Consider the following 26,736-nt stretch of genomic DNA (forward strand, 5'->3'; position numbering starts at 1 on the left):
ATTTGTTGGCCATAGATACCGGTAATTGTAAGAAGATTGTACGATCTGTTGTATTATGAACTTATCACATATTTCAGCACAATATGACCCGTATAGTGACCTGGTTTAGTCGTATATTATAATGTACATTTTGTGTAGAAGCATGGTAGGTTTGAAGATTCTCAGTGGGGCACAATACAGCGGTGTACTGAAAAAACTGTACAGACACCGGATTGGTGTAGGATCTCTGTAGTTCATAGACAGAGATACACATAACTATGACAGTTTAACATTGCATTAGTTGCACATTACAGTACATCTCACAATCGCAGTTATTTTCACACGACGCAACTTGGACATGAGTTGACCTCACTGTGAATGTATTATTGGTACTTTGTGGACTACACCCAGTATACATACATACATAAGCAATATACATTTCTGTACTTAATTTAAGATTTGACACGTTCATTTTATATGTCAACCTGATCTGTTTCAACAATTGTACAGTTATTCAAGCGCATACGAATCATAACGCTGTTTAGGATAACGCGGTTGTGTACATTATTAATGGCCGCTATTAATGTCCAAAATCACAATTTGAACGAACTTTATTTAAAACGTCCTGCACACTCTTTTTGGCAGGCGTATGACGTACGTCGCCGTCAGTTCATGGCGCTACGTCTCTTTGTTGGCTCCGCAGCAGCGTAGCGTCTGTTGTTATTTTCTCTGCAGCTAAAAAAAAAACCCAGAAATGCAAGCGAGCTAAAGAATTTCCAGGCTGTTTCTAATCCTCATTTGTAATTATATACCCGTTCTACGTCAACAACTTGGCCTGTCACGACCCAGAATCGGTCTAGTAATGGACTCGGACGAGGGCTACAACTATGAATTCGACGACGATGAAGACAGCGAGGACAGCGTCGAAGAGGAGCCCGAAGACGATACCCTGGACCTCGGGGAGGTGGAGCTGGTCGATCCCGTAGTGGCCGGCGGTGATCGAGACGAGTGCGGGGAGACGGGGGGCAGCGGCCTCGGGCCGGGGCAGGACGAGGAGGATTACCGCTTCGAGGTTCTGACCGCCGAGCAGATCCTCCAGCATATGGTGGAGTGTATTAGGGAGGTGAACGAGGTCATCCAGGTGAGCGGTACTCCCACCGTGTGCTCGGCCTTCATCTCACCATCAACACGCACACTTCACATTTGCGCTGGAAAATTGGCCTCTCTGCCGCTGAGCCTCTGTTGGGGGGGGGGGGGGGGGGGTAACGGTTGTATTTTTGGAAACAAACAGAAAACTGGGACGCAGTAGTATCTGATGTGATGTCCTAGATGATAAGTTATCTTAAATCGAATTAGTTGTCAGACTAAAATCTTTTAGAACAGCTAACTAGCCGGCTAGGGCGCCAGGCAGCTGCCCCTACCTAGCTGGGATAGCTATTTAGACTACTAGCCAGCTGGCTAACAGTCAGCAAACGTTGGGCAGAACGCGTAAGTAACTTGTATTAAAAGCACTAAGGCAGGTGTCTGGCTAGCGTGGTTAGCTAATACTTAGTGGCCAATGACCAGTGACTTGAAGAATGACAACACTTTGACAGCTAACACTAGCTATACTAGCCTATACAAGCTAAGATTAGCTAACCTAAACAGCTAGTTATGATTCCTGCTAGCAAACCCGAGCCTTTGGTTGACCCAAGAGACGGCAGTTATCTTTATATCATATTTATATACCGCCACATAATACTCCATTACAACAGCAAGCTAGGTAGTTGGGTAGCTACACACATTAGCGAGCTAATTAACTTATTTGCTTCCAGGGGGTGGTCATTTAAATAATTTTCGGCATATTTATCTAATATAGTTAAAGTATTATTTTTTTACTTGTTGGTTTTAGGCTTACAAATACGCATTTGCTGCGGAGAGGAACAGTGTGAGTTATAGTTGCTGTTCAAGTTGCTACCACTGGCTAACCTAGCTGTTCAGTCTGGACAACAACATGGCGGAGCAGGAGCCTCATCATGGCTGTTATCATTAATAAAGGGCTTACATTGTTCAAATAAGAAACAAACCCACACCGCGCACACAATTATGAGAACCCCTAAAAGTTATTTTTTGTTATATTTCGGCATAACGAGTAGCTTTACACTGCATAGCTACCAAACTGTTGCAATAATTTGACACGCCATAATCTTGTTCCTGTCAGAATATGGTGGCAGGTTGGCTAAGCAGCTGTATTAGATATACCTGCGTCAGCAGTTAATGCTCTAGTTGAACAGTTCGCTTTACCTGGCTAGAAAGTACTGGTTAGAATAAATATTGGTGCGAAATATTAGCTACAAATAGTGTTATATCCTGAGACCAGAGTTAGATTGTGTTGGATCAACCAGATTCTAATTTGAGTCATTTAATCCGTGGTTTCATATTTAATCCAAGGATTAATATTTTAAATTGTTCATCTGTCTGTAATTTGTAAGAGTGTAAGATTGTAAATTAGCTCAGATGGGAACAATTTGTTTTAGTCTTTATTTACTGAGCCTCTGAATTATGAACTTAAATTTTGTAAACATTGAATTACTCACAATAGACACTGCAATGACACAGGTTTCATCCACCCATTTTAATATTATATAGTCCCATCCCATTTTATGTAGTGTGCCTTGTGAACAAAACAAAATACATAAAACTGTGTAAAAAAAAATGTCTTGACTTCTAAGATTGTTTTTTTGTCCTTGTTATTTGACTTGATACCAGTTACTAGAAATAAACCAAACTCCAAACAATTGGGACACTGTGCAGATGAATTTGCAGTTAATCTCCAAAATCATAAAACTTGGGAAACTGTAGCTGAAAGCATTTTATATTAGTCAGCTGAACTACTGTTTTGCGAATGTGGTTCTGTTTATTGTACAGGTTGCAGTTAAATTTATTAAATTGATTTAGTCTTGAAAAAGATTTCCCCCTTCTTTTGTCAGTAAAAACAATAAAGGTAATTTCCCCGTTTGAGTTTTTTTTTTCTCATTTTATTTTGTGTTGTTAGGCTATATCTCCTTGTAATTCACATATACTAGTACACTAGTACCACTCAGTAATGTGCCATGCATATTAAAAAGTCAAAATTTTTGATCAGTGCATCTCTCTCTCTCTCTCTCTCTCTCATTCATATATATATATATATATATATATATATATATATATATATATATATATAATATTGTGTGTGTGTGTATATATAACTAACGAATAAATGTCTGTTGTTGCCTTGTGTGGTGTTTTCCCATGTTACAGAATCCTGCAACAATTACAAGAATACTCCTTAGTCATTTCAACTGGGACAAGGAAAAGCTGATGGAGAGGTAAATAAGCTTTCCTGTGTAGTTTTTTATGTACTATAGCTACATTATCTAGATTGTATTGTCTAGACTATATTGTCGTTTTGTGGTTTAGCTCACTCTTTGAATAGTCAGATATGTGATACTGTTTGTTTCCTTGCAGGTACTTTGATGGTAACCTGGACAAGCTGTTTTCAGAATGCCATGTCATCAACCCTAGTAAAAAATCCCGGACGCGTCTCATGAACACACGGTCAACAGCGCAGGACATGCCGTGTCAGATATGTTACCTGAACTACCCTAACTCGGTCAGTTTCTAAGAATGGGGCTTTTATTTTTTGCTTCTAAGTGATCCATTCATATAGTATTTTGAGTTGCTCAGATATCATGAACCATATTGTGAGTCATATCTCTAATTTGGTAACCCGGTAATGAAAAAAAATTAGTATCATGGTCTTTGATGGAGGTCTCATCAGACTAATTTAACAGTTTAAAGTTAAAGTTTAACTTTAACAGATATTTATTTGGCATGCATTTTTTTCCAGAGCTAGAAACTTACAGCTGATATTCTCTTCAGTGTAACACCTAATTTACAGTGATTGATCGTATGCAAGTGACAGTTGAATTAAATTCCAGTTCTGTGACTCTAGATAAGGCCCTAAGTGTTTGCAGAGATTAAGGTGCTGTTAGAGACAGCAGTACACGCACATTGTTTATGACATGACCTCAGAACCATTGTGTTTGTGTGCCTAGGAGAGCAAGTGAGATGTGTGTTGTGTTGACATGTCTTTTGGGTGATGGTATACTGTATTGTACATACGTTTTTAACCATTAGGAAAGAATCAAAATGTTTCCAAAGCAAATGAGTGGAGGAACAGGAGAATCTTGTGCATGTGGGTGTGCACATGTGCACATACATGTTTGTCACCTTTGCTACGTTCCGTGTGAGATAACTGAAGACACCATTACACTATGACTGCCAAAGCAGTAGGTGTGGTCAATTAAACCCATTGTATCACCAATTATTTTCATACACTCAGCAATCATGCAGTGCTTCTGTTCCGGCTAATTTTACTTCGTCTTTGTCGACCGACGCTTATCATGCATCAGTGTATGTGTATGTGTGTGAGTGACAGATAGTACAGTCATTCGAAAACTTTTTCAAATTGAAGTTTTAAACCCATTCTGGGGGGATGGTTGTGGTGTGTTTAGTGGTGTGGTGAGTTTCAGTATGAGTGAGATGGACTGTCGTCTTTGTTTTGGTAGATTGTGTGAGGTAAATATCTGCTAAAGCAGAGCACTTTCGTTGGGGTTGGCTCCTAGAGTAGAGCACTAGCAGAAGCCGAAGAAACGCATTGTACAGCTGGCATCAAGACGTGCATTAATACATTAGTGGTTCAGGCAGCATAATCAGCAGATGAAACTGATGGTCTTCAGACAACAGCACCCTCTTGGCTACTTGGTTTAGAAGAGGTGTCATCTGTATTGTTGGAACTGCGCAGCTGTTACCATGTCCAACTGCTACAAGCATACAGTAAGAAATGTGGCTCATGAAGACTCAAGAAAAGCAGCTCGTTCTTGTTATGCTGGCTTTGACGACATGGATATGTATTGTCCTGATAAACTTTGATAATCCAGAGATGATCTTCCATTCGCCGCATGCTAGATTTCCCATAGTCACCTGAAATCCATTTTCAGCTCTAATCGCTTATCACATATACAAATACATATACAACACTGCAGATATGTTCACTTTTATCGTTCTCTGCATTCTGGCCATGGCAATTCACCCACCACTGTGACTGTCCCAAACTTCAAATTGGTGATTTCACATTCTGGATTTGGTGTGACCCTCACTGTGTGAATCACAGAGAACCAGGCTAACCGAGTGCCTAAAGATCCATGTGGCTGAACCCAACAACAAGCGTAACCCAACATGTCCCCCAGTTCTGAGGTCCACTCCAGCCACTGACCTCATTCAGCTAGCGCAGGTGGGACTGCTTGTGCCCACTCAGGCTGTACTTTATGCTTGGTCTACTAAAGACAAACGAAGGCCTTTTGTGTGGAGGCCAGACAGTGGTTAAGAAGTTTTGAGTGCTAGATCATTTCATAAGTCAGATCTGCCCTGGCGACGGCTTCTGTCACCCCGTGTGCTGAACTATTAAGAATGTGTGAGGTCCCTGGTTTAAGTGATTTAAAACAAAAGCTCTTTGTTTTCTGTGGGGAAGCTTTTTGTCAGACCAGATATGGCGAAGATGGTTTTTCCCTCTTTTCTTTCTGCTGTGCTTTGATATGGCGGTGTTTGGGATGGTGCCTTTTATTAGGCAAACATTTGATGTTGGTACTGCATTGTCACGTAAGTGCTTAATACTAAAGAATTCACATTAGCTCAGTGCTAAACGACATCACAGATTGCTACTTTAAAGAATGTAAGGGTAATGTTTATTAGAGCCCGTTTACTTTGTGTGATAACGATAACCATGTGAATTAATTACGCAAACTCTAAGCAAAAACACGGTTTGTGTGTGTGTGTATGTGTGTGTGCGTGGTGTTCTAGCGCTGATTTTCAATCCTCTGTTGCAGTACTTCACTGGTCTGGAATGCGGACACAAGTTCTGTATGCAGTGCTGGGGAGACTACCTAACCACCAAAATTATAGAGGAAGGAATGGGCCAGGTGCTCTCTCCCTTTTCCCTCTCCCCCTCTCTCTCCTCTTTGTCATTATCACATTGCAAAATCTCAGAGCCTCAGGACTTGTATTGAAGCCCTGGTAAATGTCATGACCTGTGTAAAAGCCTTTTTTCCCTCCATTCTGTATATAGTCTCTGAGTATTACATTGTGATCTGATCTTCAGGTGTGTGCTCATACTTAAGAATTAGAGCAACATCTTTAGCCCTCAGGTGGCCTAGTTTTGACTTGTGGGACGGGGGCCTAAAATCTGCCTTTATTTTGACTCGTTTCAGACCATTTCCTGTCCTGCTCATAGTTGTGACATCCTAGTCGATGACAACACAGTTATGTAAGTATTTTTTGTGCGTGCATGCTCGAGTGTATAAATAAACAGATGAATTAAAGGAGATGCTGAGATGCCTTCGTCACTGGTTTGCAACACTGTAGTGTGAACTGGTAACTAGGAGGGGTGTCGAGACTGCAGGCGCTGGGATGTCTCGCGTGCGGCCACTCAGGAGCCCGAGCCCAGTTGTCCTGCAGTGCTGTGACCTGTAGGTCTCTCTCTGTCTCACAGCTCAGCTGACATAGTTCACAGTCCTCCAGAAGTAGGACGGTCCCGCTCAGTGACCCGGTCTGACCCCGTGAGACTCCACCCGCCTGCCTCTCTGCCACAAGCACAGAACAGCTTCGTTACGTTGCCCTGGAATCTCTGACTCATTGATTTTATGGGAAACTAACATTTCTGTAATCCTAAATACGAGCGGCCTGCTTGGAAAAGAAGGGAGCTGGGCGATGATAAACTCCTGCCTCGCTCGGCTGCAGCGCCCACTCTAATTGTCTTAGCCTACATAGTGGTGTGGCTGTGTGCAGATATGTAGGACTGTAATATGCCACACTGGTGACCTCGTGGATCACAGTGTTTTGCCCTCCATTTTGACCCATATGATTTGTGTTATTGGGATCATATGAATGCAGCGATTCATCAAAATGCCCATAGGATCCAGAATGGCATGCATGTGTGTGAGCATTACAGCTGTGTGTGTGGCAGTAGGAAGTATGTATTTAGTCTAATAAAAGTAAGATAATTTATTCATGCCTTCAGTTCCATGTTTGGCTGTACAGTGTTTGAGCTCTAAGTGTCCTGCTCCATTTATGTGTCCCCAGGCGACTTATAACAGATTCAAAAGTGAAGCTGAAATACCAGCATTTAATAACTAATAGTTTTGTAGAGGTAAGTTCACATGTTGTGTGGGTTTGTCTCACATACTTTTACTCCACAATAAAGAAAAACTTTATTTAAGTTAATAACTTTAGAACATAAGCTAACTTTGATTGAATATTGGCATATGATGGGTATAAATATTTTCATGAATGGACATTGCATAATTTAGGAAGCGAGATTGTGTTTGTGGACAGGTGGAATTTGACCGTCTTCATCCACTTCCTTTACAGTGCAATCGACTGTTAAAATGGTGTCCAGCTCCTGACTGTCACCACGTTGTCAAAGTCCAGTACCCCGATGCCAAGCCCGTCCGCTGCAAATGTGGCCGGCAGTTCTGGTAAGTGACCTCCGAGCACCACATATCCAGTCATCTGAGGCGTGAGGGTCAGCTGGAGGACTGGTCTCCTGGCCAGGGTCTAGGTCCTCTCTGGTGGGAAGGTAGACTTGTCCGAATGTTGACCTCAGACAGAGAGAAAGGATCCTTCACTGTTACACATTTCTGTAGCAACACTGAGTTTGTGGACACTGAAGTTTCTTTAAAAATACAAGTTGTTTGCTTTTTTATCTTTGTTTAATTCTGAGGAGAAATGGGCAGTATAAATATGTAAAGTTACAAACCTTGTAATGCTGTGATTAAAGTAATTCCACCAGTGGGCAGTTGGGGGTCCTGGTCCTGGTAAAGTCAGGATGCCGAGCTCAATGTCCCAAATGTGATTGAGCATCAGGACCCCAGACTCTGCCTTCTACGGTAACGAGTCATGCAAAACTGGACTGTGAGGCGCTGTGTGAGGCGCTGTGTGAGGCACTGTGTGAGGCACAGCCAGTGCCTCCAAGTTCTCTTTGTATCTTGAAGGCGGGGGTCTACATGATGCCATTGTGGTTCAATCTATTAAATGCTGTGGCTTAGGCTAGTAATGAAGGATTGTTGAGATGTCATCTTAGACGTGACTGTACCCAAGAGATTTCTGATGCTCCTGCCTTTCCACCGGAACAGTAAAAGGCAGCAGTTAGCATTTGCGTGTTGAGAAACCTTTATAACCTTTATGTCAGGGTGGTAGTCATAGTAACTTGTGTACTGTCATGATCTGATTATAGTGTTTCTTCAATTGCCCCATGCAGCTTCAACTGCGGTGAGAACTGGCACGACCCGGTGAAGTGTAAGGTACGGTAACGCCGCGCTTCCTGATGTGAACACACACACTGAGCACTAGACGTTATATCACTCACGTTTAAACCCTTTGCTGTTCGTAACAGAAGGATTTATGGTATCAGCTTATAATTTTGAAGCTGTTATTTTATTTCAGATTAAAAATATATGTATTTGTAGCTGCATTAAAAGATTTATTAAAATCCTGGCGTAAGCTAGTTTCTAATGACAAATTCTGGATTGGAGTGCAAGACATCGTCTATCTGTACTACCAGTCTAATGGCAGCCGCGTTTGAGAGAGAGCGCGCTACGTTTGAGAGAGAGAGCGCGCTACGTTTGAGAGAGAGAGCGCGCGCTGCATTTGAGAGAGAGAGAGCGCGCGCTGCGTTTGAGAGAGAGAGCGCGCGCTGCGTTTGAGAGAGAGAGCGCGCGCTGCGTTTGAGAGAGAGAGAGAGCGCGCGCTGCGTTTGAGAGAGAGAGAGAGAGCGCGCTGCGTTTGAGAAAGAGAGAGCGCGCTGCGTTTGAGAGTGTGCAGAGTGGCGAGAGCCGGAGTTGTTTCTGGGAAGTTCTTCCCCTGGAGTGGTGCGGAGGGTTAAAGCAGAGCGCCACACTCAGGTCTGAGAACCTCTAGAGACGTGGATTGTTATTGTGGGGTTGTCGCGGTGAAAACAAAGGAAACTTCTCATCCCCTGTGTCGCTTTTGACGTGCATTAGCGGTGTCTTTCAGTGAGATCATTCTTAACCCCTTTCCGACCTGCTCATGATCTCCCTATGTGTGTTTACCACAACCGTCACCTGAGTATGTCGTATGATCAAAACACACAAACCTCCAGGACTACTGTATTCTGAATTCTGTCTCACTCTCCCCCCCTTCCTACAGTGGTTAAGGAAATGGATTAAGAAGTGTGATGATGACAGCGAGACGTCTAACTGGATTGCGGCAAACACCAAGGTCAGTGGTGTGGGCGGGACTGCTGCTGTGAATGTGCTCTGGTTGGTCCTACGACCCTTTGGGACTACAGCTTCCTGTTGTGGTGCAGGAATGTCCCAAATGCCACGTGACCATAGAGAAGGATGGCGGCTGCAACCACATGGTGTGTCGGAACCAGAACTGCAAAGCAGAGTTCTGCTGGGTCTGCTTGGGCCCCTGGGAACCCCACGGATCAGCCTGGTAAGTCTGGTTTTGAAGTTTCTCACATTTGAGGCTTCCAGTTTAACCACTTACATTAATTAATGTAATCTAATATAATGTTGCTTATGGGCAAAATAAATAAAGCTATATGGCACTGTGAGAGGGAGCAGTAATGAACTGAAAGATTTAATTATGGTGCCTAATTTAGTGTTTCCTTTAAGAGATCTCTTGGCAGTGGGACTTGGGTTCTGCTTTTGAGATTTTGCAGTCACCCAGATTTTCTCAAGTGTTACTTCGTTATTTAGTAGTGAGAGTATGTGAGGAGGCCCTTTCTTACCACCATTGGGGACTGGGGAAGAAAAGTGTCTTTCCTGTTTGTAAATACATTTTGGATTAGAGGCTAATGTGTAGCCACTGTGATACCTAGTGTATCCCACCGTGATTCCAGTCTCACACTAGAGCTTTAGGGCTTTTTTGCTGTCAACATGAGATAGATAAAAACCAAACTCCCTTCCTCTTTCAGGTACAACTGCAATCGCTACAACGAGGACGATGCAAAAGCGGCTAGGGACGCACAAGAGGTAGGCGGGGTTTCAGAGCGGGGGGAGGCGGCAGAAGAAGCTCCTCCCTCCCTATCTGGATGTCCGGGGAGCAGAGCCCTCGGATGCTACCTCTCTGTCTCACGTCCACCGCCGCTCTGTCTCACGTCCACCGCCGCTCTGTCTCTGTCCTTCACGTTGCTCTCCCTGCGCTATAGATAACGCACCATGCAGCCTCCCCAGTGCCATAGCAACGCCGGGCAGAACTACACCCAAACCTTTAATGTTCACTCTCCTGATGGTGACCGATTCGCTCAGAGACTCTTACCTGAAATGGGGGTTTCTTGCAGGTAGAAGAAAGCCTTTTGTAGCAGCCCCTCTGCTCCCCTGTCCTGATGTGTGTGTGTGTGTGTGTGTGTGTGTGTGTGTGTGTGTGTGTGTGTGTGTGTGTGTGTGTGTGTGTGTGTGTGTGTGTGTGTGTGCAGCGCTCTAGGGCAGCCTTACAGAGGTACCTGTTCTACTGCAACCGCTACATGAACCACATGCAGAGCCTGCGTTTCGAGCACAAGCTCTACGCCCAGGTGAAGCAGAAGATGGAGGAGATGCAGCAGCACAACATGTCGTGGATCGAGGTGCAGTTCCTGAAGAAGGCCGTGGACGTGCTGTGCCAGTGCCGCTCCACCCTCATGTTCACCTACGTCTTTGCCTTCTACCTCAAGAAGAACAACCAGTCCATCATCTTCGAGGTGAGCTGGAGAAGAATAAAATGGTGGCGGTGGTGGTTTTTGCATCTGTGGCCGGTGAGATGGAACGTGAGCAGGTTTTGTGAGTGTTTGCGGTTGTTCCCTCAGAACAACCAGGCTGACCTGGAGAATGCCACCGAGGTATTGTCTGGATACCTGGAACGAGACATTTCCCAGGATTCACTGCAGGACATCAAACAGAAAGTACAAGACAAATATAGGCAAGTCTATCAATGCTGTTTACATTACTCTTTCTTCAGGGTCGGGCCGTAAACGCCTAACTCTGACTTTACCAAGTGTGAATAACTGTGTGTGTGTGTGTGTGTGTGTGTGTGTGTGTGTTGCACAGATACTGTGAGAGCAGGCGGCGGGTTCTATTGCAACATGTGCATGAAGGCTATGAGAAAGACCTGTGGGAGTACATCGAGGACTGAGGAATGTCCTGTCACCATGGACTCTCAGAGAACACCTACGCCAACTATAGCGCAGATGCAACAGATCCCGGGCAGCAGAGTCCTCTGGAGCCACGCCCCCTGGGCAGCACAGGTCTCCGGAGCCACGCCCCCTGGCACCCCCCCCCCCCCCCCCCCCCCCCCCCCCCAAATCCAGCCTTTCGTCCTTCATCTTTTTTTCCTTCGAATTTTTTTTCTTTTGTAACTCACCTTTTTCTTTTTTTTTATTGTTTCTGTAAAAGAAACTTTAAAAGTAAACTATATTTAAATAAAACAAAAACGTAATCGAAGTAAAATGCGAGATTACAGCAGTATTGTTAACAGAGTACCGTGAACGCGAGCTGAGATGCAGTCAAACCCAGGAGAACATCCTCTCGGTTTGTGTTGTAACATCTGCCCTTCAACATCAGCACCATCGCCTCCCTCTGACCATCTTCTCCCTGAATGTTTTTGTTTCATTTTATTTTAAATAGTCCTGTTTGTATGTCTGTGCGCGTGTGGGTATGCAGTATATTTCTATAGTTTTTCCAAGTGGCTTTAACCGTCCTGACCATGTTAGTTTGTGGTCTGATGCAGAACGTTGATGAGTTGATTGTGTTGCTGGGGAGCTTTTTTCAATTTAAAGATAGAAGAAGACAAATGTCAGGGGCGTGGAGCAAATCTGTATTTTTCAATTTGTACATAATACATATGCATGGAAGTTACAGAGCAAGAGTGGCACGTGTTTGCATACTTTTTAAATTTAAGAAGATATTTATTCTTTACAAATATTTAGAAAAAAACTGATGTATATTTGCTGTGTAGTATCCCTCCATGCCTTTGCTGGTCCCTCTTTTTAAGAGGTTTCGGACACAGGATACTTCACCCAAAGCAGGAGACCACATCCCCCCCGCCCACCCCCCTGTCCTCGGTCTCCAGGACCAGGGTGCAGCGCTGGAGGAGACTGAAGTTCGACCTCGGCCAAATGAACCTCCGTATGCCAAGGAGGGGCGTCTAGTTTACCGCGACCCCCCGGTCTGGCGGTGTGAGCAGGACAGGAGAGCCAGTCGAGGCTAAAGAAGACACGCGAGCTGTACAACCACCTACCACTGACGCCGGTGGTGATGGCCTTCTACACCCACCAGACAGACCCTTCCTCTCGTCTCTACAGCCCCCGGTAGAGTTTTGAACTGTGATCCGATGTTGATTTTTTTGAGAGGCAAACTGAGTGATATTCACTCATTCACCCGTATATAAATGTACCTTTTTAAAAAAATATTTTCTGCTTCTCTCTGTAAAGGGTCTCCGTTCTTCCCAGGTTTTCTTTGGTGCACTTGTAGGGCATGTTGGAGGACTCTGGCGTGTATGAATGGTGAACCGTTGTAAGGGTGCTGATCAGAAGGGCTCTGGGTCGAGCCACTGGTCAGCAGAGGCAGGTTTTCTCCATGCTCCACATCCATATGAGGGTTTTTTCCACACCCATATTTATCTCTGCAGCCCTGGTATTCTGTCATTTGTCTGTGTTTTGCTGTGAAATTCAATGTTGCTTTTAACCATGTTGTGCTCAGGGGTCACGTGTATCAAAGATTCTCACTGTACAGGTGTTGCTTGAGTTCTTTTCATTACACGTGTAAAACTGTAATGAAAAGTTATTTTTTTCTTCAGTACTCTGATGCACCTTTGTACATGAGGGCAGGTGTATGTCAGAGAAGAGTGACGTGAAGGATTCACATGCTAGTGCAGTTGACAGTGAGGGCAGCTGTGGGCGGGGCTTCTGATGTCTTGTGTCAGAGGAACTGCTGTAGGGCTGGTGAGGATACGTGACATGACACTGATGTGTCCACCACCATCATACAAATGAGCTACTTTTCTGCTTGTGGGTCTCATGCGGTAAAGGTGATTTATTTTATTGTTTGTTTTTTTTTTTTTTTTTTTTTAAATAAAGATATGTAATTTAAATGAATGTCCTAAAAGCATTCTTCAAATTAGACGTGTGTGGAGGTGGATAGATTATTATTAAAGTTGAGTTTTTAATACATTGTTAGCTCGTCAGTGAGGCATGAGCAGTGAAGTGGGTTTGTAGCTCTCGTCTTTCGGCTGGTTTAGAACACGGAGCCGACTGCCGCGGGGTCTTCCAGGCATACAGTCATCATTACTACTACAATCAGCAGCACTCCCGTTCGGAGGCAAAGCAGTGGCACCATGTACATGTCTGCTGTTTAACACTGGTTTTAAGTTCATCTTTCCCATTACATTTGGGAGTGGAGTGGCGTTTGCAAAGATGCGCAGTGGTTCTGAGGCTGCGTCCGTCCTGCTGGTCACTGTGGCTCTTACTGGGTTTTTAAGACCCGTCTGCTTCTCAAGGCTCTGTGTATTTGATCTTGTCTGGTAGTTCATGAATATCCCAGTTTAACATGCACAGTAACAAAAGCAGCTATTTGGTTCAGACGTCCAAAAAAAATGAAACCCAAATGAAAAAACAAAAAAACCCTTTTAATACTTTTCTACATATCTTTTCTTTATGATTTCTTATATACATAGTGTAAAGTGTGGAAAAACTAGTTGTCTGTTTTGGAGAAAACATATTAAAGTGCAAAATGTTGCAAAAGGTTTGACTTTTTTTTTTTTTTTTTTACTTACTGGTTCAGCAGCAAACAGCGATTCTTCACGTTAAAATCCAGTGCCACCGAATTTAACCACAAGAGGGAGCCAAAACATCTTATGTTCGCTACATGAGTAAGCTCTACTTCAAAGTGAGCCTTATGAAAGCAAAAGGCCATACATTTAGTTTTAGATAAAGCTTGGAAAAGCAAACAAATACCATAAAAAGTTTTTAATGAACAAATGTCAGATAAGGCAAAAAAATAAAAGTTAAAAAACGTCTGTGCACTTGGAAATGTGTGTATGTATATGACACACAAGTCAACAGGCTTCCCTTAGCAGCAAACTTAATGGAAAATGAGTGCCAAATGGACTAAAATGGTTCTTACTTTGTGTTTATGGTGTTCTGATGTTCAAATATGTTAACCAAATAGTTTGTAATTATAAAGCATACATGTGATTGAGAAAGGCACTTAAGACTGATTGTCACTAGCAATCATGCTGCTTAATGGAAAATTCACTGATCAAACATTTTAAAATGTAAAAATCTCAATATCATAGCAGCAGCATTTAGAACAGTTCTGTAAACATGGCAACCCTTTGGTCCTTCACCATCCTGGAATGCAGGTCATTTGATAACGTGAAAGATCCCAGTTAAGTAACCGTTTTATAGATTTACCTCAACTCCATCCCTAAAAATGGTTTTAGTTAAAAACCTGAAATTTGAATAACCTTAACGATGAACGCATTTTGCTCAATAAGCAATGGGTAAAAAGTAAGAATTTACTATTCAGCTATGGAAACACAGTAAAGAGGTTTTCTGGTGCAACACCTATCCATTCCTCATTCACATACTCAAATGATCCACGTTTTTCCTTTAAGAAAAAGAATAATAATAAAAAGACTTCACAGTTTAACAAAGTTTCACAGTCCCCCCCCCCCCCCCCCCGTCCTCAATCTGAAGCCCCCCTCATCCTCAGTCCTCAATCTGAAGCCACCCTTTTTTATAGTCCACAAGCAGCTCCAGGTAGTACTGCCACTCCGGCTCGCTGTCGTATTTGACCTCAAACACAGTTTTGAGCGGGTTGGGATGGGGCTCGTGGACCCGCAGCACCACGCCCCGGTACCACACCTCCGTTTTATCATTCTCCTCGTACAGGTGCCGGATCCGTTTGCCGACCAGGTCGGGGAAGCCGCTCCTCGTGGCCCGTTCGGTGCCGTGCATGGCTGAACGCAGCACCCGCCTCCTGCTGTGTCTTGAGGCGCGCTGCCCGGAGAGGCAAGGACAGTGGCGAGACCCACATGCCTCAGGGTCGTCGTCAATGCCCAGGGCGCATGTCCCATACGGGGACCCCCTGCAGCTCTTCTTTGCCCCCTGGTGGTGCCTACACCCGTCTCGCGCCGTGTCCAGATCCTCGGGGTGGTCCGTGACCCTCTGGTAGCGGGGCGGTCGGCCACTGCCATAGTACACCTTCCTGAGCTTCAGGACCATGTCCGTGTGCTTCAAGGGAACGCCGCGTCGCCCCCTGCTGGAGGAGCGCAGGGCCGTCTCCCTCTCGCCATCGCTGCTCTCGCTTGAGAGGTCATCAGAGGTCAGAGGTCGCCCCCAGGAGTTCTCAGGCTCAGCATCCTCCTCGTATTTCACCACGATGTGAGCGTCGTCATCACTGCAGGCTGCCGGCCTGCTCTCCCACCCCACCCGCTCCACGGAGTCGCCGTCCCAGCTTTCAAAATGCCCCACAGGCTCCTCCTCTGATGAGCTGTCATTTCCTAGAAACACCCTCTTGCAGGCACTCTTTACCCTTCCTTTGCCTTTAGGGCTTTTCAGGCATGCATCTTGGTCGTGATTCTCCATGAATGCCACCGAGTGGCATGTGTGTGACCTCGGGGGTGTGACCTCAGGGGTGTGACCTCTCCCTCCAGCAGCAGAGTTTTCATCTTCATCAGAGAATTCCTCACATTCTTTCTTACACATGGAGGTTGATTCTATTTCTGTAGAGAAAACAAGTCAGAATTTAGTGCTGAATCATACTGACTCACTCAATCCTAAGCTTGAACTGAAAAAAGCAGTCCAGCCTCCAAATGACAAATTCTAACTACACCTATAAAAGCAGTCTACAGTACATTATTAAACTATACATAAACTGCTCACAAATATTTGGCTTTTGGGTGAAAATGAACTCTAACCTTTACTGGTGAACTTAATATGACCTTCTCTAAACTTTTGAATGCACACGTCCATCTATTCAATGATTCAGTTCTTAGTGTTCTCTTACAAGGAGCTTAAAAACAGTTCACAGGTGATCGACCGATTCATGTTCTGTTCAAATTTTGCTGGGTTCTCCTAATAATGCTGTTCACATTGACTTCACGAGACCAAGACAACACCCAACAACCAGAGCCGGCTGGCTCATGTCGGTCTCTAGTTTGGGCCGATTGGGAGGGAAAAATTATTTTGAATCTCCCGGGCTGAAATAGTGACCCACTCCGGCCCTGCCAACAACTGATCAGAACTTCACCATTGCGCGGTTTCAAACAGGATCTTCTCAGACGGAAGTGGCCACTGAGCTTAGTGTGTCGCAGGGTCATCAGCAGGTTGCAACAGAGATCACAGTGTCACAGAAAGGTACGGTGGGCATAGTTTGGCCACATCGCACACTGATGTCCGCTTTATTGTGAAGAGTGCCTTGCAGAACCAGATGATAAATGCCACAAAACTCGAGACACATTAAGAAACGTGAGAAGCATCCATGTGTCATGTCAGACCATTCGAGGCTGTTTAAATCAGAGTGGTGTGTACGACTGAGGGTACCTGACCACACCACCAGACACAGGTGTCATTGTCTTGCATGGACCAGGGAGCATTTACGTTGGACGAGGGACCAGTGGACCTCAGTGCTGTTCACTGATGGAAGTCGTTTCACGCTGAGCAGAAATGATGGTCGCCAATGATCTTAGAGACGTCAAGGAGAGCGCTATGCATCAGCCACTGTTGTCACCAGACCAGCCTGTGGTGGTGGTGGTGGTGATACAGTGTGGGCAAGTGTGTTTAGTCAATACAGAACTGCCCTACACTTTGTGACAAGCTCATGCTACTTGAAAAACATAATTAATCCAGTCATACTGCATCTGCATGAAAAACACAGGCCTAATTTCATCTTCATAGAAGACACTGCTCCAGCTCATGGAGGTCACATCATTAGGGAACGGCTGCTGGAGACGGAGGCGCATCAAACGTAGTGACCTGCACTTTCTCCAGACCTGAACCCCATAGAACACCTAGTAGCCTCGGCAGACAATGCGTCGACTTGAACAGCATGAGACGTTGCTGTCGAGCTGTAATTGAAGCTCAAGGGCACATGACACGTTAATGAGATATTGCCATTTTTTGTTGGGGTCTACCCACCACCGTTCAGTTCAATACATTTCAAACACTGCTTAAATAAATTGTTTTGAGATGAGGAAAACACCTTTGCATGCTTCTTCTACTCGCCCTACTGTCATGATATATCATCACTGAAGCGTGAGGTTTTCCATACGTTTCACCCAAAAGCCAAAATGTCCCAAATCTTTTTGTGAGTAGTGTATGTGCAGGTAGAGGTTTTCATTTTAGTGGATTTTAACAGTTTATAATATCTGATGCCTTGACAGTGAATGATTATCTGTTTAAATACAAATGCACACACACAAACGCGCACACACACAAACACACACTGCCCAAAGATGAAGATGTTTTCTCCAGTATCTCAGGACTATAAACAGATCACGGAAACATAAGATTTGCTCAAGAGAGCAGACATCCTTGGACTGGAGATGCAAGACAAACTATGCAGTTGTCTAGGCGCCACACACACACACACACACACAGGCAGGCAGAGGGAGCAGCTACACAGTAACAGAAAAAGGCTGCTTGGACAAGCACAGTGGCAGAGGCAGGAGCAAGCAGTGTATGTGCAGCCAACACAGCACACAGCAACTTTAGTCCTGAGAGAAAGTGATGCAGTCAGTGCAGCTCATCTCCCCAGAACCAGGGCAGGAAAAAAGGCCTCGCTTTGTGGAAATTAAGGATGTGCAGTAGTGACAAAGGCATTTATAGTTGACCGTTTTACCAAGTTAAAAAACACGAAGATGAAGATATGAAACAATCGTTCTTTGGCTGATGTATTAAGAAGGAAGTCTAAACTGCAAATAATGCTGATAAAACAGACACAAACGCTGCAGTGCATTAACGGCCTGTGAGCAAAGTCACACCTGTTCAGCAACTGTTCCTTCACACCACTTCCTTCCCGGGCAGAAGGTGTGTCGGAAACTGACAGATATTCCAAACCACAACACTTTCTTCTACACCAAAATACATCTGGGTCACACTGTGCAAAGGTTGGTGTGTTAGCAACACGGCACGAGTCCCGTTATTTATGAAATACATAAACTCAGCGCTGAGCAGACAGACAGGAAGAACTGAGGTTCCAGAATAAAAGGAAATAAAGAGAAGTGTGATGTTTATATAGGCTGGGGGGGACAACAGAGGAGCAGGGGACAACAGAGGAGGAGGACTGTACCTGAGTTATATTTGGGGCACCGTCTGTAGGAGTGGAATGAGTAGAATCTGTAAAATAAAAAGGCCGTTCAAATCAAAATAAGTATGCCAAATCAATCATGGGTATGAAGATACAAAATGAAAGGAAATAAAATAATACATGAAAAAAACAAACAAACAAAAAAAAAACCCCACTGAAAATAAGCCAAGGCGCTCATCCTTATTCGAGGCCAATGTATGATAGAGGGTTATGAAATGAGGGAAAATGTATCAAATCTAAGTGGAACAGAGAGTGAAACTTTAGTTTTAACATGTTGGTTTGGCTGCTGTGGGCGCTGCTTGTGTGACAAGATGGGATGACTAAAGCTGGGCGTACACTGTGCGATATTTTAAATCGTGAGCTCCAGCTCAAACTGTACGACTAAATCGCAGGGTTTAAAAGTTCACAGCTCACGATTCATATACTCACACTATACGACCCGACGCTCTCATGCAATCTCACGAGGAGCGATTTGAATTTCAAACATGTTTGATATTCTTGCGACGCTGCGATTTCTGATCGGGAGTTGGTCGTGAGGTGTGAATCGCTCCTCGTTTACCTGTGTAAACTATACGATGCACGACACGCGATTGAGCCGAAACTCGGCCCGATCGAAAAATAGTCGCACGAGTGAAAAATCGGCTGAAAATGGGCCAAAAATCGCACAGTGTACGTCCAGCTTAAGGGAGACATAGGGGACCGTGAGGACATAGGACACAAATAAAAAGACCGTTGTTCTGAAAACGATGCTCCCAAGGCAAAGATGGACGGGCTCTTGAGCAATTAGGGCCTGAAATCTAAACTGGGTCTGAAGATAATGGCACTCATGTTTACTCTTTTTCCACAAATCTGCCACTAGTTTCATCTGTCGCTTATAGATCAGATATTATTTGCACACTACATGTTGGTAGATGCTTCAGTAAAGTTCTCCCTTTTCCTACCAGATGCTAGAAGGTAGGACAATGACGCTTCTCAATTTTAAAAGGTTCACCCAACATCTAGCTATAAACCTCAATAGAGAACAACTCCCCAGACACAGTAAGCTGGTCTTAAAACATGCATCTGGAAATCAATGCTGAAAAGCATGGAAAACATTCTTGCACACAAGAACATTGCTATTGATCCACATTCATCAATTATTACTGAAAGTGCTTCACACCCATGAGGATAACCCAAGCTTAAGAGTTTCCCTGTAAAGAGACCATGTGCCCAGCAGATTCAGCTCAGCAGGAAGTCATCAGGTCCCAGTCCTGAGCTGCATACACACAATGATTACTGCCTGTCCTTTAGTTTCAGATATGACAGTATTGTGTGCAGAAAGGTTGATTGTACATTAAACCATGATCATAAGTTATATGGAATCCTGTATTGGATATAATTAGGGAAGAGAATCCATCTACAAGATCTCGTTTCTCACAATAGACAATTCTTATATAAACAAGACTATATATATATATATATATATATATATATATATATATATATATATATATATATATATACACACACACACACACACACACACACACACACACACACACACACACACACACACACACACACACACACACAAGACTATAAACAGACTATATGAGACTATAACACGCAAATGTATATAGTAGATGAAACTTTAAATTTGTTTTCTCTTTAATGTCAACTCACCAAGGAATTTGCAGACGCTAGCATAATAGACAAGGTTGAGGACATCTGGATACATATCTGGGAGGTGTTTGAGGGACAGAAGTCTCCTGAGCTTAGAAGAAAAAGAGCGCCTGTGGAGCTGGGTCAGATGCCTCTCCTCGGACAGCGTGGTAGGCCGCAGCTCGATCCGACGTTCCTGCAGGACCTGGTCTATGAAAGTGCCTTGGACTTGGGGGAACAGGGCCTCTTTCACCACCAACATGGGGATGAACACTGCCCCTGCTCGAATGACATGAAGAAAGGGGCACTCGCGACTCTTCACGTACTTCTCAAGCTGGCCAAGGACCTTTTGGAGTGCTGTCGTCGTCTCTTCACCCCTCAGCCATACCTCCTTAGCCTTGGAGCCCAGGAGGCACGAGACCTTCTGGGTTTTGGTTGGTAGAGAACCAAGGTCCAACCTGGATAGCCAGTCTCTGAGCTCCTGACGAGAGGTTTGAAGAACTTGCCGCGACACAAGAGCGCAGAGAGACTGGTGGAGCTCCATGAACTGGTGTCGGGCCCGTCTACTGCTGCTTATTGGTGGTTTTGGCTCGGTAGGACACTGAAGGACCTCTGGGGTGGGAGGCACAACACTTCTGAGGACTTCAGGTACGACAATATTATAGGTTGTGAGTTTGAGGCACTGAGGAGGGATGCTACTAAGGCAAAATGTGCTCTGAAGTGATTGAGGTGGAGATGGGGATTTATAAGGCAACATATTTGGGAGATCAGAGGGCTTTGGAACAATGTTCTCAGCAGGTACAGTTTCTTCTCGATTCTCTGTCACAGATTCAGTCTTGGGGGATTCTGATATTTCTGGTGTTACAGGCTTGCATTCTGGTTTAATGTCAGTCTTTATAAAAACAGTGCAGGGTTCGGCACCGCACACTTCTGATTCAAAATCTTCTGGTTCTTCCTTAACTTGTGCAGCATGGTGGCCAACTGCAGGATTTGGGCTCTGGGCCATTTCTGACTGACACAATGCTTTATCTGCTTCCATTTTTTCTTCGATCTTTATAATATGAATTTCAGCTGCATCACAGCTGATAGCAGGTGGTGTTGTAACTGTTTTCGACTTATGGTCATCTTGACTCAAATTTGCCGTCAGATCCATATTTTGTGCTTCTAACTCTGTTTTGGGTAGTTCTGGATCAGCTTGCAGCTCCGAAATACTGGGATCGTGTGCTGGAGACAGCAGACCAGTAGCCTCCAAATAAGCTTTGTAAGGGGCCAAGCTGAAGACTTTGTTGATGACTGGCATTGGGGGTGAAGAAGGTGCACGTGTTTCATCAGTCTGCTGCTTGTCCAACTTACATTTTTTCAAATAATTAGTTTCACAGCTCTCTTCAATTTCCACTCTGTGTCTTTTAGATGATGAAACACTATTTGCTGGTTTGTCTGAAATGTATGAACTTTGCTTTTTACTGGACATATCGCCAGTGCACCTGGGAGAAAGTGTGTAATCATAGATGCTGTTAGCTGGGAAACCATCTCGGCCCTGATCTGAACAGCTCAGGGAGGGACTGTTGGTGGCTCCTCTGTACTGGGCTTGAGACGGTGTTGGATGGAATGCCCCTAAACTCCCAAACTGTCTGTGAGGGTCCCGGTGGGAGCCTGCTTTCTGCTCTCGCTGCAGAGAAAAGTCCAGAGGTCCATCTACTTGCTGCAACACAGGACGGGGACATGGCTGCTCCATTAATGGGTTCACACCATTCGTGGCTTCACTAGAATTTAAGTGCATTCTATAGGCAGGATAATCGAGTACGTTCCTGACAGCTGGGTGGCTGGGAGGAATGAGAGAGAAGGACTTTGGCAAATCACTAAAGTATGTCTGAGGAACAGGGCACTGTCCTGAAGTCTGCTTGTCTATAATAATATGAGGATTCTCTGGTCTGTAGATTTCAATGCTACTCTGTGGGTAGTAAAGATAGGGATGCCGAGGCATCTCTACATACTTTGAGGTGTGAGGATGATCTTGGTAAACCCGCGTCGGCATTCCATAGTGCATTTGGGTCAGTGGCTCATACGTGGGGTGTAGGTCACCGTGCGCTTGTGGGGGCATCTGGAGACGCAGACAGTGCTCTGGTGGAGAACGGGCAAAAGGCCGCGCTGGGCTGGAGACGTAGCTGCCCTGGCCTGGCTCACTAAAAGCAGATGGCCTCCTAGGTCTGCCCATGCTCAGACCGGGGCAGCCCTCCGAGGAGACATCTTTAAGCGGTACCCTCTCTCCACAGGGCTCAAATGTCAAGATTCTCTGCTGCATCAATGCTTCCTGCTCCTTTCTGTGCAAGTAGGCCCAGTGAGCGTAATGTGCTGCCCAGTCTTCCTCCAACACTGGAGGGGGAACCCTTTGCATCCCTCGTTCCACCATGTAGCTCTGCCCCACGGCGCACTTTTGGTTAGCACAGCACGGCCGATGTCCATACACCGGCCTTGGAACGGCAAGACCGACGGGGGAGCTGGAGCTGTTCTCATTCGCACTTCTGCTGTAGTAGACAAACTTGCGCTTAGCTGCCAACTGCTCCGTTGTGGCAGGGGAGCCGGCGTCCATGGGGAAGGCCACATCTTCAGGCCTGTAATTCAGCCGACTGGTAACGGACCCCTCTGTGGGTGATGGATGAACCACTGGGCTACCCCCATTTCTCACACAGGTCCTGGAGGGTCTCCACGGCGAGTGAAGATCTAAAGTCTCTTTTCCACTGAGGGAGCCAGACATGTAGGCCTGTCTGAATGAGAGGGGCTTGTCTTGGGAGTACTGGGGTGGCTTGTCTGCTTTGGGCAGCCCTAGAGGACTCGTATTGCTCATGGGATCCTCTAGTCTTGCCATTTTGCCTTGAGCTCAGGGCTCCACGAAACTCTGCACTCACTCACTGCTCTTCATTATATCCAGCCTTTGAGATTTGAGATTCATGCGAAAATAAACCTGTAAACACACACACACACAAAAAGAAAGACACATAATATAGCAGGATAGACTAAAGCATTTACATTGGCTTCTTTAATTTAAGTGTTATATATTTTTACTAAATAACATTTTCACACTCTTTAAAATGAATGAGGGGGGGAAAAAGAACCAAATTCTTTTCCCAGGAAATTCATTTGCATGCAGCATGGGCTACAAGGAAAGTCATATCATGGCATGCCCCAACCAGTAGACTAAGCTTAGGAAAGACACAAAGAAACAAAGGTAAGCATACAATACAGTGAAGCTATTCATATAATGAAAGAGTGACATAGCTCAAAATGTTATATACACAAGCTCAGTTATTTTAACTTTATTTTATGCTTTAACTTAAACCATTCTGTATCACTCGTACTACTCGTACTCCGGAGACCTAATGTAATATCTAAACCAGCCCAGAAAGACAACCCTTCTAGGTCAATGCTATATTTGAGAAGTCCCACAAGAGAAAACCACCCACATCACTTTCACCAAGCTCTCCCACAGCAGCACTATATGGACCATCACACTCACACTGAGCACCACATCTTCCAATTCTGCTTAGCGGGGTTTGCAGTTATGGCACGGAAACCGGGGGATGGGGGTTATTTCCATGAACGTTAGGGAATTAGTGGTATGAACGGGAAGATCTAGTGCCCAAGTTGAACTCTGGCCCCAGAGAGGCCGCCCAGGGGTTATGATGAAATAACCAAGAGGCTCTTGGTGACATGAGGCAGACTAAACTCTGTGTGAACTATAGATTGTGTTCTCATGATTTTAAGGAGAAAAACATGTTCGTTTGCATACAGTTTACGGTAGAAACAAGCACAGGCAGCTTGCAAGTAATCTCGCGTGGGTGACCGTGCAAATTTCACTACCTCCGCAAAGCACAGACCAAAACCAGATGAATCCATTTTGAATCTTTTAGGTGCTAGTTAGGAAACTTCCGTCAACATCTGCGCTATATGCAAAAATTGATCAAAAGCAAAGACGACACTCGAAGATGGTCAGCCTGCAGCGTTGTGTTCATATTATTAATGTCAGACTATTCGCTATATAAAAACATTCCAGTAATCGTTCACAATCATTTAATCCTCATTAAAATGCTAGAGACCCCCTAACTTCAGAGAAACATGAAATTGCGACCTCCTCACGCAACGATGCAGCCAGCGTGAGTTCTCACGTGGTCTCAAAGTTCAGTGATAACTAAACCCGCGCTACTACTGAGATAATCAACAATCTGGGTTTTCTAAGTGGAGCTCTGTTCATAACGGCACATTAGGAGTTATCTAACCTACACTTTCTTCGCAATGCTCAACGATCAAAACAGCCAGCAATACTTACCGCCGAGAAACTCCTGCTCGATCCACGCCAGTCTCAACAGTCTCAATTAGGCAGTCCATGATAAAAAACGAAAGCTTGTTAATAAATAGAATTACGTTCCGTAAAAGACATTTGCAATTCCAACAACTGATGGTGCAGCGAATGATTTCCAGGTATTTCTGTCTTTGTGGCTTTTTTCCCGAGGAGTTTGAAGGCGTCAGTCCAAAAGTATGTAAGCTGCCACCCGCTTAGCCAATTACAACATGACAAAATACAGAGGGAGGATCTCGGGTCTTGCCTCTCTACAGGCTGTGTGTGTAGTCCACATGAGTGTGTGTGTGTGTGTGTGTGTGTGTGTGTGTGTAGTCCACATGAGTGAGTGTGTAGTCCACATGAGTGTGTGGTCCACATGAGTGTGTGTGTGTAGTCCACATGAGTGAGTGTTTAGTCCACATGAGTATGTGTGTGTAGTCCATATGAGTGTGTGGTCCACATGACTGTGTGTGTGTAGTCCACATGAGTATGTGGTCCACATGGGTGAGTGTTTAATCCACATGAGTGTAGTCCACATGAGTGTTTAGTCCACATGAGTGAGAGTGTAGTCCACATGAGTGTGTAGTCCACATGAGTGTTTAGTCCACATGAGTGTTTGGTCCACATGAGTGTGTGGTCCACATGAGTGAGTGTGTAGTCCACACAAGTGTTTAGTCCACATGAGTGTGTAGTCCACATGAGTGTTTAGTCCATGTGGCTCAGACCTGGTTACGTTTGTCTGTTTATACGGTTTCCTTTAAAGCAATGTACTAATGTGAAACACACCGAAGCATGTGGCAACAAAACCGACGCGCAGGTTTAAAACATTAGTTATTTTAGAACAGCAGAGTGGCAGATAAATTGTAGACAAAAAGCCATGAAGCACAGGGCATTGCATTTTTTTCTTTTATCATTAATGTGCATATGCAGTGTACAGATGAAAGCGTCGGTGTGCAATGAGAAGTGAAAGCAAACCAAACGTTTGCAACAAAACATAACTGCCTAATTCACAAGGCAATACAAATATTATGGGTACTACACTGACACAGAGGACAGCTTTAAGATTGCATTTTTTGCTTTTTTTTTGAAAGCATTATTGGATTTTCAGTAATGCCTAAAGAGGGAGGCGCCTACAACTTTATCCTGTTATCTTTATAAAATGTTTCCGAATGCGGATAGAAGCTTATAGCCTATACTGAATAATGAATGTAAAACCAGTCACAACCAAACGAGTCACCTTCGCTTGTTCCAGACAAAAATATAGTTGAGCAATCACTCCTGTGTACAGGATATTACCCAATAGTCTGCCTGGCATTGTTTCTGGGAGGAAATGTTTTACGGACTTAATAAGGAACTTTTCACGTTTGTCTTAAAAAACGGGACACTGAAATTTTCCAAGAGAAGTGATTAAGAAAATGACTGGTCGTTGCTGGTTGAAATAATGTTTTAAACAGTCCAACATGAATTAACCTAGTGACACGTAATCGTGTTAGTAGTTTAAGATAAGCAGAGAAGTATACGCAGTAGTATTAAGACTATACATGATCCGTTATCAGTGAAAACCAGGGAAAGAGGTTTTTTTGTGAAAAGGGAAATCTGCATTTGGGTTTTGACTAAATGCAGATCGCACTGACATGTTTTCCAGATGCCTTTTTGTTTATTAGATCCTGTCATGCTGTTTTAGTTAATGGTTGACCATTCCTGTCATTTATTCTGAGGCTGATTCTAGTGCACTGTGTTTACTTCCTGTCTTTAGATGGGGTTTATGGGGTTTCCCCAAGAATTGTTGCCAACCACATAAAAATAAATAAACCTAATGTAAGGAAATTCTTGATTATAGCTTTTTAACATGTAGGGCAATGTAAAGGTTTGCTAGTATTGTATCTTAGGAAAGTATGTAAATAATTCATCAAGCAAAATTGTCAAAATCATCTTTGACTTGAGGTTTGTTAGCTAAGGTCAGCCTTTTTATTTTTACTGCCAGCCCATACACACACGCACACACACACACACACACACACACACACACACACACACACCACCACCACCACCACCACCACCACCACCACCACCACCACCACCACCACCACTAGTTTGTATTTTACGTCTGTAGTTAAAAATTGAAATGAACCAATCTCTTGTGCATGCAAAATGACTAAATTAACAATAACAATATAATTACATTTTGCATTGTGTGTTTTCTGTTTTTGCTAATCTTAACATGTCTTCATGTTATATTTGGTCACAGTGAAATATGGAAGAAGAAGAACATATGTTTTCATGTTTGTCGTTAATTGCATCATCCTACTAGAAGTGCATCTGTTAGCAGTAGCTAATTGTTCATCCTCGGAGACTTCCACTATCTAGTCTAGACAAACGGGTGGCCTCCAC

The 26,736-nt window shown here is 44.2% G+C and overlaps 2 protein-coding genes across 3 annotated transcripts; one reads left to right on the forward strand and one right to left on the reverse strand.

Moving 5' to 3' along the window:
* The first annotated feature begins 624 nt into the window (after positions 1–624).
* Positions 625–13,226, forward strand: arih1 (ariadne ubiquitin-conjugating enzyme E2 binding protein homolog 1 (Drosophila)). Its single transcript, XM_076990862.1, has 14 exons — positions 625–1,120; positions 3,262–3,329; positions 3,469–3,613; positions 5,889–5,981; positions 6,270–6,325; positions 7,141–7,207; positions 7,429–7,535; positions 8,318–8,360; positions 9,226–9,297; positions 9,386–9,516; positions 10,001–10,058; positions 10,502–10,762; positions 10,868–10,980; positions 11,109–13,226. The coding sequence occupies exons 1-14, from the start codon at positions 842–844 to the stop codon at positions 11,191–11,193; spliced, it is 1,578 nt and encodes a 525-aa protein (XP_076846977.1). The 5' UTR covers positions 625–841; the 3' UTR covers positions 11,194–13,226.
* A 1,527-nt stretch (positions 13,227–14,753) lies between these two features.
* On the reverse strand, positions 14,754–24,583 carry c2h15orf39 (chromosome 2 C15orf39 homolog). Of its 2 annotated transcripts, XM_076990872.1 has the most exons (4): positions 24,334–24,583; positions 20,031–22,971; positions 18,351–18,397; positions 15,647–15,783 (listed from the first exon to the last, which is right to left on the reverse strand). In XM_076990872.1, exons 2-4 carry the CDS (start codon positions 22,873–22,875, stop codon positions 15,778–15,780), a joined length of 2,898 nt encoding a protein of 965 aa, XP_076846987.1. In that variant the 5' UTR covers positions 22,876–22,971; positions 24,334–24,583; the 3' UTR covers positions 15,647–15,777. The 2 variants fall into 2 exon arrangements, with proteins under 2 accessions (XP_076846993.1, XP_076846987.1); XM_076990878.1 differs by lacking the exon at positions 24,334–24,583 and having other exon boundaries at positions 14,754–15,783; positions 20,031–20,122.
* Between the last annotated feature and the right edge of the window lie 2,153 nt (positions 24,584–26,736).

Source organism: Brachyhypopomus gauderio, chromosome 2 (assembly GCF_052324685.1).
Source record: "Brachyhypopomus gauderio isolate BG-103 chromosome 2, BGAUD_0.2, whole genome shotgun sequence".
Lineage (NCBI taxonomy): Eukaryota > Metazoa > Chordata > Actinopteri > Gymnotiformes > Hypopomidae > Brachyhypopomus > Brachyhypopomus gauderio.

Bases quoted from the DNA above. Each gene is read 5' to 3' on its own strand.
- arih1 (XM_076990862.1), top strand. From the start codon at position 842: ATGGACTCGGACGAGGGCTACAACTATGAATTCGACGACGATGAAGAC. The intron at 6,326-7,140 runs GTAAGTATTTTT...ATGTGTCCCCAG, and splicing joins GTCGATGACAACACAGTTAT to GCGACTTATAACAGATTCAA. The intron at 9,517-10,000 runs GTAAGTCTGGTT...TTCCTCTTTCAG, and splicing joins GAACCCCACGGATCAGCCTG to GTACAACTGCAATCGCTACA.
- c2h15orf39 (XM_076990872.1), bottom strand. From the start codon at position 22,875: ATGGCAAGACTAGAGGATCCCATGAGCAATACGAGTCCTCTAGGGCTG. The intron at 18,398-20,030 runs GTGAGTTGACAT...TTTATTTTACAG, and splicing joins TAGCGTCTGCAAATTCCTTG to ATTCTACTCATTCCACTCCT.